At 43.7% G+C, this 19,240-nt stretch overlaps 1 protein-coding gene across 2 annotated transcripts in view; it reads right to left on the reverse strand.

Moving 5' to 3' along the window:
• KIAA1210 (KIAA1210 ortholog) overlaps positions 1 to 18,157 on the reverse strand; it is a 38,219-nt gene extending 20,062 nt beyond the window's left edge. For both annotated transcript variants that reach the window (XM_059483235.1, XM_059483234.1), the window contains exons 1-2: positions 17,984 to 18,157; positions 2,509 to 2,579 (exon numbers count right to left, since the gene is read on the reverse strand). In XM_059483235.1, coding sequence (XP_059339218.1) covers positions 2,509 to 2,579; positions 17,984 to 18,045 — 133 coding nt within the window. In that variant the 5' untranslated portion in view covers positions 18,046 to 18,157. The remainder of the gene's footprint in view (positions 1 to 2,508; positions 2,580 to 17,983) is intronic.
• Positions 18,158 to 19,240: the final 1,083 nt, after the last annotated feature.

Raw genomic sequence — 19,240 nt, forward strand, 5'->3', positions numbered from 1 at the left:
CCACTGTGCAACAGAGAGGATCTGATGCAGACACATCAGGCACTTCTGTGCCTCCTCTAGACTCTAATTTGTTACTGGTGTGTGGGGTACATCCCCTCCAGCAATAACTCCTCTTCAACCATGCTCTGCTCAGCTGCAAACATTCAGCTGCCTCAGATGAATGAGAAGACAGCAAGTTTCCCTGCAGTTCCAGAGACTGGCACTGGCCATATTGTTATGTAAAAAAAGATCAAATAACTGCTGGGCACTTAGTGCTGGGTGCAGATGGAAGCTGTGGGACTGTTCTGTGAGAGAGCACTCAGCAAAAAGGACATGGGCACAGAAAGACAATGCTCTTGTTTGCTCCCTGCTGGGAACAGCTGTGCTCTGGTTTTGCACACCAATAAAAGGATGCCACCTTTAAACTAAAGGTGCCGACACCTCAGTGCACTGTGAAACAGCCCAACATAACAATAAATTGGTAGAATGCTCAGTGATACTTGGACTAATAAAATACAAGAGGACCTTAATACTTAAATGGGAGAAAAACCATTGCACAACAAAAACCCAAGCTCAGAAAACCATGCCTATTTTCCCTTCATCCACTGGTGGTTTTTGATATCTTATGGTTGCTTATCTTCAGTTTTACGGCATTAAAATTAGAATACTACCTTTCTAGGTTACTGCCCTAAAAAGGAAAAGCCTTCCCAAAAATTAGTTGCTTATGCTATGTTTTAGCCAACTGTAACAGAAAAGAAGTAGGAATAAGCATTTTCTTTTATCTGTAAAGTCTGTGAATTCTGTATTTTTTACTGTATGTGTATTGCCTATATCATTGTGCCTCCTGAGCACAGAGAAAATTAACTCAGGAGTTTCTGCTCTTTGAGTAGTCTTTCCTTATAATAAGATAGAAAATAAAAGGTTGCTTCTTCCAGTGCAAAAATTGAAACTGCAGAAAGCATAGGAAACATCTGATTTGGGAGGTCAGTGATCATATTCAAATTAAACCATTCATTTGGGGATCTCCTATGGTCTCTGACTTCCTAGGGTGCAGTCAGGAAGTATTTTCTATCTTTTTTTTAACCCTCAAATCCAAGGACTAGATAGTTTCAACATTAAGAACACCTGGAAAAAAATCCCAACCCATAGACAAGATTCTCAGAAAGTGTCATGATTCTTCATACAAATACCAGATATTGGCAGACAGGCAATGAAATCATAGAATTCAGTACCACCAACATTGAGTGCTGGCAGGTTTTGGTTCCTGCCACAGAGAAGGAGCAGCATGCACTGGGAGCCCTGCACTACAGACAAGGCAAACCTCAATAAATCAGTCTAATTGACTGGACTGTGAAGGTGGGGATTTCACACTCCCAGAGCCTTTACATCAAGAGCTGATTATGGAGAGGGAGAGGTGAGGCAATCCTTCATCACCTTTGGAAGCAAACAGAAGATCTAAACTGCTTTGTCCAGGTCCAGCCAAGTGTCTCCTGAACTCCTTGGCAACAGCACAGCAGCCTTTAACTACTTAAAATGTTCATTTAGGGTCAGAAATACTCCTGGAGGATTTAGAGGCAACACTTCAGATCATGAGCCATGTCCTGCTTTTCCCATCATCTGGGAAGAGAATTTGATCTCTTTTCTGAATCTTCTGGTAAACCTGAACACAAAATTTTCATGCATGGGCTCCATACAAGCTTACCAGATCGCTGGGATAGCACCAGACTGTGTGACAAACTAGATTGTAAATCTAAAAACCAGAGAGTGCTGAGCATCCATCATTACACTTTCTTCACCTCTATCCATCTGCCAAGCAGAGTTCAACTAACAGTCTCTCTGCCATTTGCTTATCTCTTCTGACAATATTTTGATAGTGGTGAATATATTTCTAAAGGATAAAGCAAGATGACCTTTAAAACACAAACATTTAAGATTATTGCAAAACATTAGCCAAAGAAAAGAGAGAAAAATCAAATGGTGTGACAGCCACTTCTCCAGAGATGCTTCAGACATGATGCTATCCCTCATATTCAAACTGGCAAAGGGAGTAAGATATTTTACTTTCTTGCCTGTTATTCCATCCCCTCACATTGTTTGCATCAGACCATGCCACAGATTAAAGAATAAGTAACAAATGTCTGCCTGTGGCCAGAGGCAGAGATAGAGAGAGGCTGCTGGGGGTCTGACACAGCTCCCACAGACAGAGGATTTGTAACAGGCTCAGCTCCCACCTCTGCAGGATCCATCAGTGCAGGCACAACAATCAGCCCTTCAGGCTCTGACATCCTGCTTTTAAAATCCAGGTCAGAATCAAAAGGAATATCCTCCAACAGGATATGTCACTCCAGTATTGCACATTAAATCATCTTTTCCATAATACTGACAGCTGACAGAGACACACAGAATTTTCTTTACACTACAAAAGAAGCCCCCAGAAAATAACACTGTAAAACAGGTCACTACAGACCTGAGTAATTGAAGAAAACAAATCTTCCACATCAGGTGTACATTCAGAGAACAGCTGCTTACCTGTGCACTCTTCCACTGAGTCTCCAGGTGACTGTGTGACATCTGTGGGCCTCATGGCCATTATATAGTCACTGAAACAGAGATTAAAGCATCAGTTTAATTTTAGTCCATCTCCCCAGCAGAACATGGTCCCACCCAGAATGAAGAAAAAATACAGCAGAATCTTTTCTAAAACTACATGCCCAGATGGCTATCACAACCATGCCTTGCACACTTTTGTGCACTTTGGCCACAGAACTTTTCATTTTTCAGTGACACTTACTTCTCCAGCCACAACTAACAATCCAGTCTAATCATTGCCAGCACCTCTGTCTTGCTAAGAGACCAGAATCAGAGTTGCTCTCAGGAAAGATGTCATTAGACTTGCACAGCAAGCACTGTAATGCTTCCCAGTTTTAGAATAATGAACCTTTGCTAGGGAGTGACAGCTCCACACCACTGTTAAAAACAGAAGTTAGTGAGTGCTCAGCTGCCCAGGGTTCATGCATCACAGTGTGCTCACAGCAGGCACCAGTCTAGTCTGTCATTATTAAAACCAGTTAAGCATCAGCACTGAAACATCATTCCAGGCTATGCTACATTTGTGGAAACCAATAGATCAAATTTATTTTGGATACAGTGCAATCAGCTTTTAAGCACAAGCTCTGAAACCTTATCGCCAGCAGGGCTATTGATCAACCAAATTAGCAGATGGCATCATCTTCCTCCCTGATGAAAACAGAAGTCCAGCCTAGTTTTAACATCATTCAGTGGTAACTGGCTCCACTTTGTATTTTCCAGAGGGGTGTCTGTCACAGACAAAGGAATGAAGCAGCACACCACAGGAGGTACAAATGTCAGGCAACAATGGGAATGTGACAGTTTAGCAGGGCAGCTCACAAACACTGTCCTTTGCCATGGAAGGTACCTCAGTGGTGCTTTTATATAAGTAGAGGCTCCCATATGCTGTCAGGACTCCAAGAATCTTTATAATCAAATCCTGCTCTCTTTTCTGCATAGAGCACATATAACAGTTTGCCACAATTAAGTGCTGTAACAGTACAGCCAAGTCAAGAATCTCCACAGCAAACAAGACTGTGATTCTGTACCAGTTTGGCCAGTCACTAAACTCTTCCATTTCTTCTGCATCACCCACATACTCTAAAATCTGCCATGCCCAAAAGCACTGGGACCTTTCTATGAGCCCACATCCTCAGACAGCCTTGAAAGATAAAGTGCACAAACTCAGAGGCACAGGTGTGTGTCAGAGAAAAGAAAGGAGCAGCTCATGGAGGTAAAACAGGAGGGCTTCTGTGACAAAAGAGGCCATGGAGTAAAGCATTCCCTGCACTCACCACACAGACATGGAAAATGTAAAGCTGCTGAACCCTGGGGAGGAATTGGGGAGGTACAGAAGAGAAGCAAAGTGCAGTCAAACAGATCCCCTGGGAGCACTGGGCACAGGAGAGCATCAGCACAATCTAGTTACAAATAATCTCACTTCAACTTGTTAAAAACCAATGAAAATATTGCAACAACCAGGACTGATTACACCTTTCCTAACTGAGTTGCACTGAGGTTGTTCTTGAAACAATTCTCAGAAAATATTGACAAGCAATAAAAAATAAAATTTCCAAGTTTCCTTCAGGATGATCATAACCATTCATCCTTTTTCCCCTTGTCTCATCAATTATCTATGAAAATGTTTGCATTTCCTGCATACTTTCTTTAAAGCAGTCATCAGTAGACTTTCTTATAGGCTCTTTCTTTATATTAAAAAGAAATTTGGTTCCAATTTTTCCTCTCAACTTTATACACCATGCACACTGAATTAGATTTTTCTGAGGTAAAGGGAAATGCATTTGAAATAAAATATTGAGAAAGCATATCAACAAATTTACAAGGACAAACTGTTTTTCCAGCTTTGGGATTGGGGTTTTCTCGCAGAAAGTCTCCAGATGGTCTATTTTTATAGAATGTGAGGTGGACTGGAATTTGGCTCATCTAGACCTCTAACTTCTGCTTCTCCACCTTTTGTTAAACCAAAGCAAGATAAAATTGATGCTTTCAGATCCAGATTTGTCTGCATCAGTTCAACATTTATTTAACTCAATCATCTCAGCTGCTCACTCAGAATCCTTCCAGCCCTTGAAGATATTTTGACTGCAGTGTTTATTGTAACTGCAAGCACATATTTCCAACTGGTCTATCTTTTATACAAGTAGAGCTTCAATGCAAAGCAGTTCAGCTCTGAGGCAGCTTCTTCACAGTCAAATCAGCTCCAGCATTAACTCAATTTTATAGTTGAGTTCTCTGGGGCACATGGAGCTCAAATGTCAACTACAAGGGTGCTCCATTTAGGACCTCATCATCTTTTTCCAGTGAACTGAACATCACAGATTTTCACAAGCTTCGAGTCAGCTGAATTACAAGGAAAAAGCCCATACAATATATGGTGTATACATTCCACCAGCAAAGTGGAGGTTCCATCATTGAAAATCTGATGACATACCTGGAGGAGAGTTAGCAATTAGGTGACATTTAGACTTCAAATTCTGGTGGCAGAGAGTTGTACTTTACAGAGAACAGTTAGCAAATGTTCTGAGCCACAAGCCCTAGCCTGGAGGTCAGTGTAATGGAGAAAAAAAGGACAAAACCCCATCAATACAAATACACATGAGTGCACAGGCATTAACCAGTCAAACCTCCAGACATTCACCACTGCAGACAGACACAGGGTCAGGATGTATCAATACCCTGCACATTCAGTGCAGTCAGCTGTACTGACCCCCTGTGAGCTCCCCCAGAGCATTACACCATTAGAGACAAAGTTTTCAACAAATTCTGTCTGTGTATTGATTTTCAGTGATAAAAATATTAGGTTAAATAAATGGCCTTTAGAGCATATTTCTGATACTCCTGAGTGCCACAGGACAGCTGGGAAGAGATGCTTGCACAGGGATGCAGGAGACTTCTCCTCAGTGTGGAACAGTGGGTGCATTTCCCCAGTCTACACCTTTCTAATGTTCTTAATCCTCTCTCTAACAGGATTTTCAATCCTGCATGTGCAGCCCTCCTGCTGCAGAGGTACAGGGCACACAACATGTTGAATCTGCCACATCCCTCAAAATCCAGACTCAGCCATGGCCAGAAAATCCACTGCATCAATCCCTATGCAGGGCCATGGGAAATACTGAAAGTTTACCAAAAGCAGTGTTTGCCTCTCCCTGCACAGCATGATGGGCTGGATTACCAGAAATTGGAATTATTTAATTACTTGCAAAGAGTGGCTCCTATGTAGCCTCAATCACACAAATAATACTGACATTATTAGACCTCTTACACATTGCTAGGGTTGCCTTAAAGCAATTAAACTCCTTCAAAGTTGCAGAGTTTGCTTTCCCTTTAAAACAGAGAATGGAACTTAGCAGTCACCATTACCCCCATTTGGTTTGATGTTTAGATCCAGGTTATCCCTGCTATCCCACATAACATTCCCATTGATAACCCCACTGTGCTGCATTCACTCAGAGCCCTTCGACTCATTACAGGAACTCATGAGTCTGAAAAGCAATAAGAAATCTCCAGGAACAGGAGAAATGTCCTTGTCTCCCCTTTGCAAACTGAACCAACTGGACAAATATTTGGAGTTCTCTATGGGAGGGCAGTGATGGAAAAAAGAAATAAAGCTCCAGGATGGTGCTCTGGCCATTAGCTTTGCAGAGCTGAGCACATGACTTAATCCGTACATGGGGGGTAAGGGGTGAGAGAATCTCACCAAATGAATAAAAGACAATTCCCTTTCAGTGCTTGGTTTGTGTATTTAAGGACTCCTGGGAGGTTAGCTTTGTACAGCACTCAAGTTTCCTGCAAACAACAGAAGTTCAAGGGAAATGCTCTCTGCTCAGCCTCAGAAAAGGACACAGCCTCAGAAAGGGACACAGGCTCCTTGCTGGCTCTCCAGTGGAGCAGAAGACTTGGAAACTGCACAGCAGGCCAGCTCCCAGCCCACCTTCAGAGCTTCCTCAGCTTCAGTCATGGTTCTGCATCAGCATCCCACAAGGCCTAATGACAGAGAGATCAAAGGAGATGCTGAACCCTGAACAGCTTCTTTCTTATCAAATAAATGCTTGAGGAAATAAAGCCTCCAAAATGCAAGGCACTGCATTCAGCTAGCATCCTCATGGCCTTTAGAAGACATACAGTGGCAAGCAGCCAAGAGAAAGAGGTGAAATTTTTGCCTGGGGCTTTCAAAGACCAATTTCCTCCATGCTACAAAAATTGTTTGAAATCAAGCTTATGCTCCAGATTTCAGGGCACACACTTTTCACAGCAAGAGGCATCAGCACAGGAAAATGGAGCCTGTGGACCCCATCTGGTCCTCCAGGTCACCACCCTGCAGCCAATCTTCCCCAGAACACACTTCCAGCCACTGCAGGAGCTCAGAGAAAGCTCCTCTACTTCTCCTGAAAACCAAGGTTCAAAAAAACACAGAATGCAGGATGGTTTCATATTCAGATTACATCCTGCAGCAAAAGGTGAATGAGAGGTTAAATTTTCTTCTCTCTTATTAAAGCACATTAGAGGACTCTGTTCTGACAAAATGTGGTTGATGGCTTTTCTCTCTGGGAGCCCAACAAGCTATCAATGATCTCATTAATGCAATAACAGCTAAAGAAGTAAAGTTTACCCTCTGCAACTTCACTGAACAGGATCTCAGAGTCAATCATAGCAATAGCAAAGCCAGCCAGATTTCTATTCAATTTTCACATCCTTTGAGCATATCAGAAACTCAGCAACCAAAGCTCCCTTTGCTCTACATGAGATGAGTGCCCTGCACTCAAGGCCCACAGCACAGAAAATGCTGAACAGTGTGGGATTCAACAAAACAGCTTTGTTGAAACAGGGTGCAATCCAACAGGAGAGGGGGAACCAGGATCTGACCTTGTACAGCTGATCCCACTGTGCTCTTCTACAATGGAGTGTCCCTAGGAAGGAATTCCCAGGGTTTCTGCCAGCCCCTGGCTGGTGTCTCCCATGGGGTCCCTCCCATGACTGTTTAATGTAGGTACAAAAGAATAGCACAAACAGCAGTTTACACCAGGATTCTTGCTACTCTCTCCACTCGTAATGGGGAGGGGAAGAGTTTATAAAGTTGTAGAATATTGATCTTGTAATTTTCACTGAAGGAGGGATAGTTTAAGAAGGTTTAAGGTCCTTGTCCAAGGATCACAACTAATAAATACAGCAGCAGTACCCACCAGGAAGTCTGGATAAGCTTCTAGATAATATTTAATATCAATAAAATATCCTCCCAGAATCAAGCAGCGGGTCATAATTCCCCATAGCAACAGACGACATTCAGCTCCTAACCTTGAGAAAATATCCAGAGCAGCAACCATGCCCATGGAGAGATCTGTTCCCAGCTCCCACACCTTGCACTCAGACACTGCCCCCGACCCCCTGTGTCCCCACACCTTGGCTCCTCTGTGAAGACTCTCCAGCAGACAGGTCCCAATGTGCTGAACTCCTGTTTGCTACAATCTGCCTTGGGAAGCCTCTGCCTGACAGCAGCTCTGAAGGATTTCTGCTGTTCACCAGTGCCTGAAGCATTATGTCCTGCCCTCCTAGTGAGTGTGTGTGCAACACTAATGGAAAGCAGCTGGTGGGCTGAAGCAGACTTTCAAAAAAAAAGTAAGAGGAGGAAATGCCTTTCATACAGTCACACAGACTCATTCTGTAATTGTGTGAGAAGCCAAGAGGATAAGAAGGGGGAAGGGTAAATGGGAAAAATTCATAAGCACTCTGTTACCAGTCCAGAAACTGAGAGAGTCAAATCCTCTGTTCCCTGCTGCCCCATCTCCCCAGAGTCCCTGCACTCCTGCCCTTTGTTGGTTTAGGGAATTGTGTCCCTGCATGTGGGGACTGACTGTAGCACAGCCCTGGTGCCTTACACCTGAGCAGGTACCAGCAGCAGGGTTTGTACTCAGCTCAGGAGGCCAAAGGGAAGTCCCAGGGCTTTGCAACACTTGGCACCAATGCCAGACAGATTAACTTGCTTTGGTGCCACCTCAAGCTCTCCTCATGCCCCTAATTACTCTGCTGTGCTTATTAGCATGGTCTTGGGTAGCCGCTGTCTGTGCAAGGCCTCTGCTGCAAGTCTGCATCAGCTCAGACAATACAGCAAATGTTTACCAAAAGCCAAGGAAAATGGTTCTTGATAGCCCACCCCTAATAATAATTTATCACAGATTTTACAGTGCATTGGCAGAGAAATGTGACAGAAATTTGCCCAAATCAAGACTGGCTCTAACATAATCATGATCCAAGCCACAGCAAGATTTTGGCCCCAGACTGTCTCCATTTTAAAGGAATGGCCAATAAATGACCCAGTTAAATTCCACCACTTGACAATGGCATAGGAGTAAGATTTTCCCATGTAGTAATTCTTATCTTCACACCAACACACTGGGGAAACTTCGGGAAACAGCTGGAATGAGGATCTTCCCCCACTCTTCCTGAAAAGAAGAAAAGGAATAGCAAAGCCTTCCAGCAACCACACTAAAGGAACCATTTGCCAGCAGCAGGAGACACCCTCAGATCCAGTTGACAGGGGTAGATTTGAAGTAGCTGTGGAGGAGGAGGAAGAACATGCATTTAGAAATCATCAGGGATGTAACCAAGGCTGCCTTTGCCAGCTGGGAGCTGCCCACAGAGAGCATCACTGCCTCTGGAAATGGTCTCAAGGCAAAGCAGCAGGAAATGTCAACCACTATCACTGAGCAGCAGACAAGCAGGGTCAAGATGTCAGAGAGTCAAGTATGGGAGTAAAAGTCAAGCTCACTTCTCTGCCTCTCCTGTAGCAAATTCCACAAGTGTAATCTTCCATCCCAGATTTGGAGGTGAGCATATTTAGGCACTGTTTTCTAGCTTGTGCATGTGCTTTTTACCCCCTCTCCAAATTCCTAATTAATTTAGTTTCCCCTGGAGCCTTCAAGCATCAATTTAGATGACTGGGGTCTGATCTGGGGTGTGCAGAGCCCTGGGAGATCATGGGCTGCTTTGTAGGGGTCAGCAGAAGGTGGCAAAGGAAAGAGGTTTGCCATCAGCTGGCTTCAACATGCTCTACAGGGGCTGGAAGTCTGTGAGCCTGAGAAAACTTCATGGAAATGGCCAATATCTGCAAATTCTGAAGGTGACAAGTATTAGACAGCAAAATATATGAGACTGAGCTTGTCTTTTAAACATATTCTAGCAGATGGAGACTATTGGGCTGGGATTTGGGTAAATTCACTGGTTTTCCTGGCTCAATCAGGAAATTGCTGGATTTCTAACAAGAACCAGGTTATATATCACTCAGCCATGAGCTTCTTTACCAGTGGAATCACCATGGTCACACTGAACTCCTGCAAAGCTTCATGAGCCCTGTGGGAGAGTTAAATATCACCTCTGCTGCAGGAGAGCAGCATGCTGGGACTGTATGGACTGACTCAAGTGCTCGAAAGACATAGAAGGTAAATCACAAAAAAACCCATAAAATTTCACAGGAGCAATCTGCATATCTGCCTTGCCCCCATATTTGAGTCACAGTGATTTCCAGTCTCAGAAACTGGGAAGGATCATTACACCCTGAGCCTGAAAGAAAAGAGTCTGGAGGCATTTTCACCAAATTTAGCTGTCTGACTATTGCAGGAAAAATGAGACTGAAACAATAGAGAACTGAACACCAGAACTGAAACATGGAACTTCAGGCTATATCTAAAGCTTTCTCCTCTTTTAAGGTTTTTCCAAAACAGTCACTTATCCCTCAACTTTTAGTTAAAGATGGAGAGGGAAAAAATCTTCAGATACAATGAAACTTCTCAGGACAAGAGATAAAACATTTAATGGCCTAGAATTCAAAGTGCGCTTAAAAAAAAAAATTTAAAAAGGGAGGGACAGAAAATGCTGGGAGAAACTGTTACAATTTTTCTCTGAAGATCAAAATGCCATAAAACCAGCCAGCCATCTTTTGGCTATAAAGAAGCTAATAAAACACAGGCTTTGTGGTCTCAGAAGCTGCCTTTGGCAGGAAGCTCAGGAAATCTCTCTTCATGTGAAGTCCCAAAATCTATTTGTCAGTATCTGCTGCCTGTACACACAACAAATAAAAACAAGGCCAGCTCCTCTCCAGTTGGAACACAGAGTGTGGCTGGCTCAGCCCGAGTTCCCACTGCCCTGGGCATTTCTGCATTTCAGAGCCCAGCCTGGCTCCTGACCAGGGAAGGGCAGAGGCAGCCTCTGTGCTTGCAGAGGGAGCTCTGTGGGAAGTTTGATGGTTTGATTCCCCTCCCTTCTTCTATCCTAAAGAAAACCTCCTGCTGTCCCTGCTCTGCTCTCTCTAGAGCCCCAAGTTAGGCAGTTCCTGAAGTACAATGGCCTTGAAGCACATGGAGAAAGAACTCTTGGAGGTCATCCATGTGCTCAGGGCAGTTCCTGAGCCATTTCTGTCCCAAGGGCAGCTCCTGACCTTTTGCTCTAGCATGAGCAACTACTAAAAAGGGATCCTACTTCTCTGGGATTCCAGACACAAATACCGCTCTAAAACAGGATCATCTAAAATAAGATTATCTGAGCTAATACTGTTTTGCACCAATGGAGTATCAGGCAGAATTCCCATTGCATTTTAAGGCAGTGGTACAGCAGCATCAGGGGGCAGAGATGGCACATGACAGCAGAAACTGGCACCAAAGACAACAAGAACTGCAAGATGGAGCAGTGACAAGCAGGCACATGGGGGAGAGAATCAGATGGGGACAGATTCTGTAAGATCTTCATAGGCCAAGGCTGCAAGAAAGGAAACAATGAGACTCTTGGCATCTTTGTAATTTAAGCTTTTGAAACATTCTTTTCACTGAACTGAAATGATGGAAAGCAGTTTGGCTGCCGCAGTGAACCAGCAAACAATTCCTCCACACCTCTGTCAGGTCTGTATTTTCTCATGTGCAGAGATAGTTTGATGGTTACCTTGTGTCTCCATTCTAATTCTGAGCTAGCCCACTCAAATTAAAAATTTGCATCAGAGCTACTGTGTGGATCACAAGTGCCTTGTTAGATGAGTGATACCTGGAAGCCCCAGCAGAAGTGCACAGCTACATGTTCCTGAGAATGTATAAGCATAAACTAATTCATCATGAATACAAGCCAAACATTTATTTAACTCATTAATTAACACCAGATCCTTGAATCTCAGCGGCCAAAAGGAACAACCACCACAAAATTTTGAAGTTGGAATGCCACCCTGGCTGTGGATGGATGGTTAGAAAGCAAGATCAGGCAGCTTTGTCTGCACAGCCAAGTTTCCCTGCTCTGACCAAGTGCCACAATTCACTCTAAGAGCATCCTTAGGGCTGGGACAGAGTTAATTTTCACCCTAGCAGCTGGTATAGACCTGTGGTTGGGATTTGTACTTGAAACAGTGCTGATAACTCAGACATGCTTCCTTTAGCACTAAGCAGGTCTTACCCAGAGCCTTCCCTGCTCCTCACCCACCCAGCAGCGAGAGGCTGGAGCTGCACAAGGAGCTGGGAGGGGACACAGCCAGGACAGCTGAGCCCAACTGAGCCCAGGGATGTCCCAGACCATATGAAAACTGGGGAAGGAGGAAAGGGGGGCATTTGGAGTGATGGTGTTTGTCCTCTTGTCACCATTACATGTGACAGAGCCCTGCTGTTCTGGGGATGCTGAACACCTGCCTGCCCTTGGGAATAAATTCCTTGTTTTGCTTTGCTTGTGTGCATGACATTGCTTTACCTATTAAATTGTCTTGATCTCAACCCACGAGTTTTCTCACATTTACCCTCTCCAATTAATTAATAATTCTCTCTCCAGGCCCAGCAGGGGAGAGGGAGGGAGTAGCTGTGGTGGGGCTGAATTGCTGGGGTTGAAGCACAGCAGTCACAAAGACACCAACATGCTGTAGCATGGAGACAGGACACAACAGAGCACAGAATGTCCAGGCACCTGGACACCTCTCCAAATGCAGCGGCACACACAGGTGTAACAGCTAAAGAAATGAATAATGGTGTGTGTGGCCTTTTTCACACACACTGTGTTGGAAACATTGGGCTGTTGGCACAACCTTGACTTTTGGCACAGTGATGAGCAGTGACAACTCAGCATCTGCAAGCAAAATCAGACAGGATATCAACTATCAACAAAGAATCAAACTGATTCTTTGTTTATACAGTGACTCCCCCAATGGAGTGGGAGGTCACCTGTGAACTTGAAAAAAAAATTATTAATAAAATAATAAGATAAACAAAATAAAATATGAGAGTTTGCATTTAGTATATGCTGTATTCAAAATAATATTTAAAACTACTTAATCCATAATGGTTTTACCAACCCTGAGACTATAACACATGTAATGCAGAGCTATAAGCTTGAATCACATTCGTGTAGAACACCTTGTGCTCAGCTGTTTTCTTACAGCAGGAGAAATATGGGGGGTGGAAGGGAATCAACCTTGGAATTACCTTGGGCTTTTTCCTGTTTCCCCATGGACAGACTTATCTCAGATTTTCTCAAATCTGGCTGGTAATCAGCTCCAGCTGCCCTACACCAGCCCAGGTAGGTTATCTGCTGGAAGCACAGCTTGAACCCACTGCATTTTTTGTCCCATATATCATCAGATTTCAGCTTTTATATCCAATTCTAGGCCTTCACATCACAGCAGATATGAAAGCCTAAAACTCTGTAGAACTCTGCACAAGGAGGAAATGACAAATTAATCTCTCCAGTTGGCTCTAGGCATACAAAGCCAGACACTTGGAGCAGCAGAAGTTTCTGTCTAAGAGAACACAAGGGAAAATTATGACAAGATGCTTTCATGGCTCAGTCTGGCAAAATCATGAAGACAAAAAACCTGATAGTCAAAGGATGCAGAAGAGTGAAAATCACATTTAGCAGATTGTCCCAGCCCAAGCTTCTGCTCCTCTGCAAGGGATGCAGGACAAGCAGCAGTGGAGGTCAGTCTGACAGCATATCAGCCAAATACTCAGAACCCTGGTGATAGCAAAAGGGCTGTTCTACTGAAACCAAACAAACAGGACTGCTTGGAATTCCTCTGCCTACAGCCAGCAAACACACTGTACCACTGTGGCTGCAAAAACAAACACATCCAGAGAGAAGCACGAGCAGAATGAGGAGATGGGAGTGACTCACTGGTGGATTAGAGCAGAATTGAATTTCTTGCACAAAGATGAGTCAAACAGAGTGAATCACAAAGAGAAGTAGTTGATTTTTTGGTTAATAATACAGCACCATTGTACTGACAGTGCCCAACTGCCTGCAGTGCCATGGCTCTGACACCTCCTAACTACCCCTGTTCACCCTCTCTGCTGTTTTTGAATAAGAAAACAGGACTTAAATCTCTATACACTTAATGCCAGACAGAGCACTGAATGACCCCTGTGGGCTGAAGACAAAATGCTCACAAGTATCCAAACACTGTACAATTGCCTAATACAGGAACATGCTCATAGACAGTGCATGGAAGGATTCCTCCAAGAGACTCACAACCCCTGAGGAGTCTTTGTACCTCAGCTCACACTCCCTGATTTGGCTTAGGGGGAAGAGCTCTCCACCTTCCATAAAACCTGTTTCTTGAAACTCATCCAAGGATTGTCTCTGCACAGGTGAACTTGCTTTGCTGGGCAGAAACCACCTATCATACTCAGATAGTTTCATCTCAAAATCCCCCAACACTGAAAAGCTGTTAATGAGGGATTCTTGCTCTTATTTTGAAATAATGTGCTAAAGTGATGTAGAATAAAAAGACATGTAAACAGACATATTTAGGAATACCAAAGTGTTTATGGGAAGCATTTCACCTCTCCTGAATTCACCAGCCACACAGACAGATAGATCCCAGATCACCACAGGGGCAGTGGAAGCCTGCACTGATTCCAGAGCTGCCAGCTGAGCCCATGGACCACGGCTGAGCCGAGATGATGCTGGGGGATGCCACAGGCAGGGATGGCCAGGGAACTCAGTGTCTCACTTTAAACAGCCCTGGAGTCTTGGAGAGATGCTTCATGTCTAAAACAGCGCCAAAGAGCAAAGCATCCCTCCCTGCAGCCAGCAGCAGCAGTGCATCCCTCCCTGCAGCCAGCAGTGCCTCTCCTCAGCCCTGCAGCAATGCAGCCTCCAGCAGGAGGGAGGCAGGGGAGGCTGAGGAGCTGCTGACAGAGAGGAGCCAGCAGGCTCAGCCTGGCCCAAGCTGCTCCTGCAGTAGCAGTTGGAGGAGCTTTAAAGCACTTCCCATCCACTCATCACTGTCCCAGCTAAAGCAGCAGCTGCTGGCTGTGCAAGGCTCAAAGGACCACACAAACATGTCAAAGTTGTAAAAAGTGCAACTGGCCGTAAGGACAAAGGGATTTTGGGGATTTCCACCATCCCCTATGAGCCTCTTCAACAAGAAGGCTGGGTGAAGGTGCAGGGCAGTGAACAGACAGCCTGCCCAGTGGACAGCTCTGTGCCATCTTCAGAACAAACCCAGCAATCACCACAATCTCCTCCTGACACTTTTCTGAACAGGCAACAACACAAAATACAGCAGCAGCACCTAACCCAGAGAACATATTTTACTCAACTTCATGGTCATAACATCATTTTAGATGGACAATTGCTTTCATCTCAAACAATCTAGAAATATATTCAAAATTCTACTGATGCATTCCTTGATCAACTTGCTTTACCCAAATGCTGAACTTCTTTGCAGGATAAAAGTGCACTTCAGCATTTTTTCACAATTATGGAATATAAGAAAAGAACTCAATACCCCACTGGAAGTGCAAAGCTTGGCAAAGCAGAAGACACTCAAGCTAAAATGTCCATAATTTGGGATTGTTTGTGAAAGGCAGCATGAAATCCTGAGTGACCACATTAAATACCGTTAAATACATTTTCTTATAGTCTCCTATAGAAACCAGACTGAGTTGGCACATAAAACCTTCAGCCAAATATTTTATATAGCTTCTAACACACTATATTTATCTTTGGAAATTGGCAGTTTGCACTGACCATCAGTGAACCTTGCTATTCAAGCAACCACATTTTCAGCTCATAACAACATACTTGGCTAGTCCCAAAAACTGAGGAGCACATGAAAAGATTCCTCCACAGGCTTTAGGAAGCTTTATCATATTTGTTCAGGTTTAATATTTTTTTCTGGCACCATGCTTGGAGCAAGAAAGAAATGGAACTCTGCAACAAGGGTGATGATAAACTCAGCAGAACAATTCAAGATTACTCAGGTTGCCTATGCTGGTTAAAGAGAAATATGAAATCAATTTAGAAGTTTTATTTCAGTGAAGTAGCAGCCAAGATTGGGACTATGATGAAGAATTACCTGGATTAGGCTTTGGGTTTTCTTTTATTTTCATTTCACAAGAGGACATTAACAAAGCACAGGGACAAGACTCTGTGTACAAAATCAGATCCAGCCTCACATTATTACAGTGCGCCAAGGCACTGTCAGAGCCAAGAGCCTTGGCTCCTCCTGTAAGATGTGGGGCAGTGGGGTCAATGTGCCAGCAGCACAGGAGAGCACTCCCTAAAGCAGCTTTTGAAACACCCCAGGTGCTGTAGCTGGACCCAGCCCTGGGGAACCCTTCCCCAAAGCCCATGGCAGCTTTCCTGGCAGGCACTGAGCTCCAGGTCACTTCCGCCAAATTCCTGCTGGTATCCAAACCAATTGCTTAAAGCATAAAAGTAATTTCATTCCAAAAGAGCTTTCATTCAGAAAGCAAATTAACTTCTACGGGTCAAATGACCACGTGACAATTTGGGGAAGTTGTTCCAAGGACACTTTTGTCCAGAAAGACAAATACTTCATGTTAAACTGCAAACAAATTTCATTGAAAATTAATCTCAGGGTAAAAACATCACTATTTCTGCAACTGGTGTCTTGAACTCATTTTAAGTGCCTAAAACCACAGCCAAATCAGCGCATAAAATCTGTGAAGACTGCAAGGGGTTGGTAGTTGCATTAATTCACCTGGGAACACATCACAGGGCTGAAATAAGAGGCTGAGAATAGAACCTGTGCACATATATCAAGTGTAGAGACCTAACTGAAGAATACAAAAAAAGAAGAATCTGTTGAATTAAAAAAAAAAACAACAACTGTTCCTCATAAGTCAGGTGGAGATTGACCAGAAAAGATGGTTTAAAAAATGTAAAAAAAGCTTCATCCGTCTAGCCTTTATACAGCCTCTCTCTGAATTACAAATTTGTTTTAAGTGCATTAAATTCTGAAGGACTTGGGGGGAAAATCAAACAATGTAAATTTACTTCTTTTTGTCAATTCAAGTGCCAATCCACCTACCTTCACCAGGACTCACTGACAGCCCTTTTGCTAGTTCTGATGGCACACTCTCCCTTTACCCAAATCAAACTTCTCTGCCAAATATTAATTCCCTGTCACAAATTCCAGAGGAGGAAAGGAGTCAATATGGGATGGAAAAGCCAACAGAAATGCAGTAGGAGTTGTGTGCCTTTGAAAATGCACATTTCCACCAGAGTAAAGTGAGACAAACTGCTGGTGTGAGGGATAAACCTTTGGGAGAAGGAAAAGGAGTTGCCAGCTCCACTTTTGAGCTATTTTCCTCCCTCTGCTATCCAGGGCTTACCCACACATTTAACTATCAGTATTCACATCTTAAGCCTCAAGATACAATTTCATTTGCCCTCCACTGTGCATGTTCCCTGTCTGTAATCTTTCACTGGGTGCAAGAATAGAGCCCTCTGCAGTCTGCTGGTGCAAAACAAGACCAAACCACTGCTCAGGTTTGGCAGCAGGAAATTTTGTTCTATTCCTCAGCAGGGAGAATGTCAAAGGAAAAACAGAATGCATCTTCACGGTGGTTTAAAGCACAAACATGATTCTCTCATTCTATTTTCCCTTGATAGCTTACTCCAACAGAACATGCCAGCACAGCAATAAAAAATATTTTTTTTAAATACAACCAAATCTCTCAACAGGGAGCAATTACAGAAACAAACGTCAGATTGCTTATAGAAAAACTGAGCTCATCAAGTTCTTAAAGAGCATTTACTGCCAGACTTCTAGCTGAACATTCTTTAAAAGCCACTGTGAATTTCTGTATTTCTCCTTTTTATGTGTTAATATAGAAACAATACAGCTAATCACTGGGGAAGAGGAAATTTTCCCTCTTGTTATAATTAAACAGGAAAAGGTTCTTAATGCCCTTTCCAATATTTCATATTTATACCTCTGAAGGAGAAAAACCACGACCAATTTTCACTAAATGAATATTTTAGCCAGGACTTTTTTTTTGCACTTTCGTGCTCAGGCTGGCACTTCAGACCCAAGGCAAACCCACTTTGTTCACGTCTGCAGCTGCAACACAACAAAGACGGAATTTCAAAGCACCCACCAGACCCAGCTCCCTTTGGGAAGGTGCAGGGGAGGGCTCAGCTTGGCACTTACTTGTCACTTTTCAGGCACCCGTAGAAGCCAGCCATGGTGCTCCCAGGGAGGAGTGTGTGCATTTAATTCATTCCAGGGCGGGATTGCCAGCCCAGGGACTCTGTGCAGAGCTCCCCAGAGCCCCGGCGTGCTGCAGCAGCCCTGGCCAGATAAAGTTCCTGATCTGAGGCGCTCAGACTCTGCTCAACTGGCTCCAAGGAGGGCTGTGCCTGCTCCATAAATGGATATGAATTGTTAACTCCCCCTTTTCCTGCCTCCTTCCAGCTCTTGGTACGCACAGCATCCCAAGTGTAAAATACCATATGGCATTGGATTCCGTCCCCCTGTGGGACTAATGAGGGGCTTGCTTATAATTACAATGTGAAGAAGCCCCGAGGAGATTAATTGTTATTGTTACTTTTTAGACAGAGGAAAGCTACAGAGAATACTTGCAACATCTTTGAAATAACGACTAAAAGCTGTAGTTGTTCTCCAGCACAAAAGGGGTGCACAGGATCTTTCAAAACAGGCATTAGCCCAGTTCCCTGTAAATCACAATCTACTCTAACCAGCCATTCTGCACATTAACAGGAAAAAAACCCAAACAACTGCATCCCTGCAATATTGCAAGGTCAGGCAAAACACTTAAGGGTTTAAATTAGCCAGCACACCCATGTGGCAGAGTTACTGCCTGGTGATGACCTCTGCCAATTTACCAGCAGTTGTCACTCACTGGGTGTAGGAGCAGGTAAATGCTGGGGAACACAAACCTCAAGAGCCTCATTCACAGGGGTGACCCAAATCCTGGGGACAATACAGCTGTACTACACATTTCTGGCATTACACTGCATTAAATGCATATGGAAATGAATTTGCATCATGGCTATCCATGGCCTCTGCTGAGGTAAAAGCAGAGAGGAGGCAAAACATTGCTGGTGCTGCCTGCACACAGGGAGGGAGCTCAATGCCACTGCTCCTGCAGTCACACGGGCTGCTAAGAATATCAGCTCCTCATTAAAAATTGCATGGCTATTTCAAAGTAGGAGGTTCATAACTCTCATAATAGCAAAGCAAAGATTTACAGTCATTCCTAGAAGATCAGAAGAAAACCACATTTGTGTTTTTCAGCTGGTACAGAGTGTTCAAATACTTGGGTCTTTCAATCCAGTAGAAGGGAGTATTATTAAGTATTTTTATATGAGTTTCTTAAAGACATTTAGTAGGAATACCAGATCTACAGTTAAGAAGTCCCTTTTGAACACTTGGAAAAAATCCTTT

The sequence above is a fragment of the Ammospiza nelsoni genome, chromosome 15, assembly GCF_027579445.1.
Source record: "Ammospiza nelsoni isolate bAmmNel1 chromosome 15, bAmmNel1.pri, whole genome shotgun sequence".
NCBI classification, from domain to species: Eukaryota; Metazoa; Chordata; class Aves; order Passeriformes; family Passerellidae; genus Ammospiza; species Ammospiza nelsoni.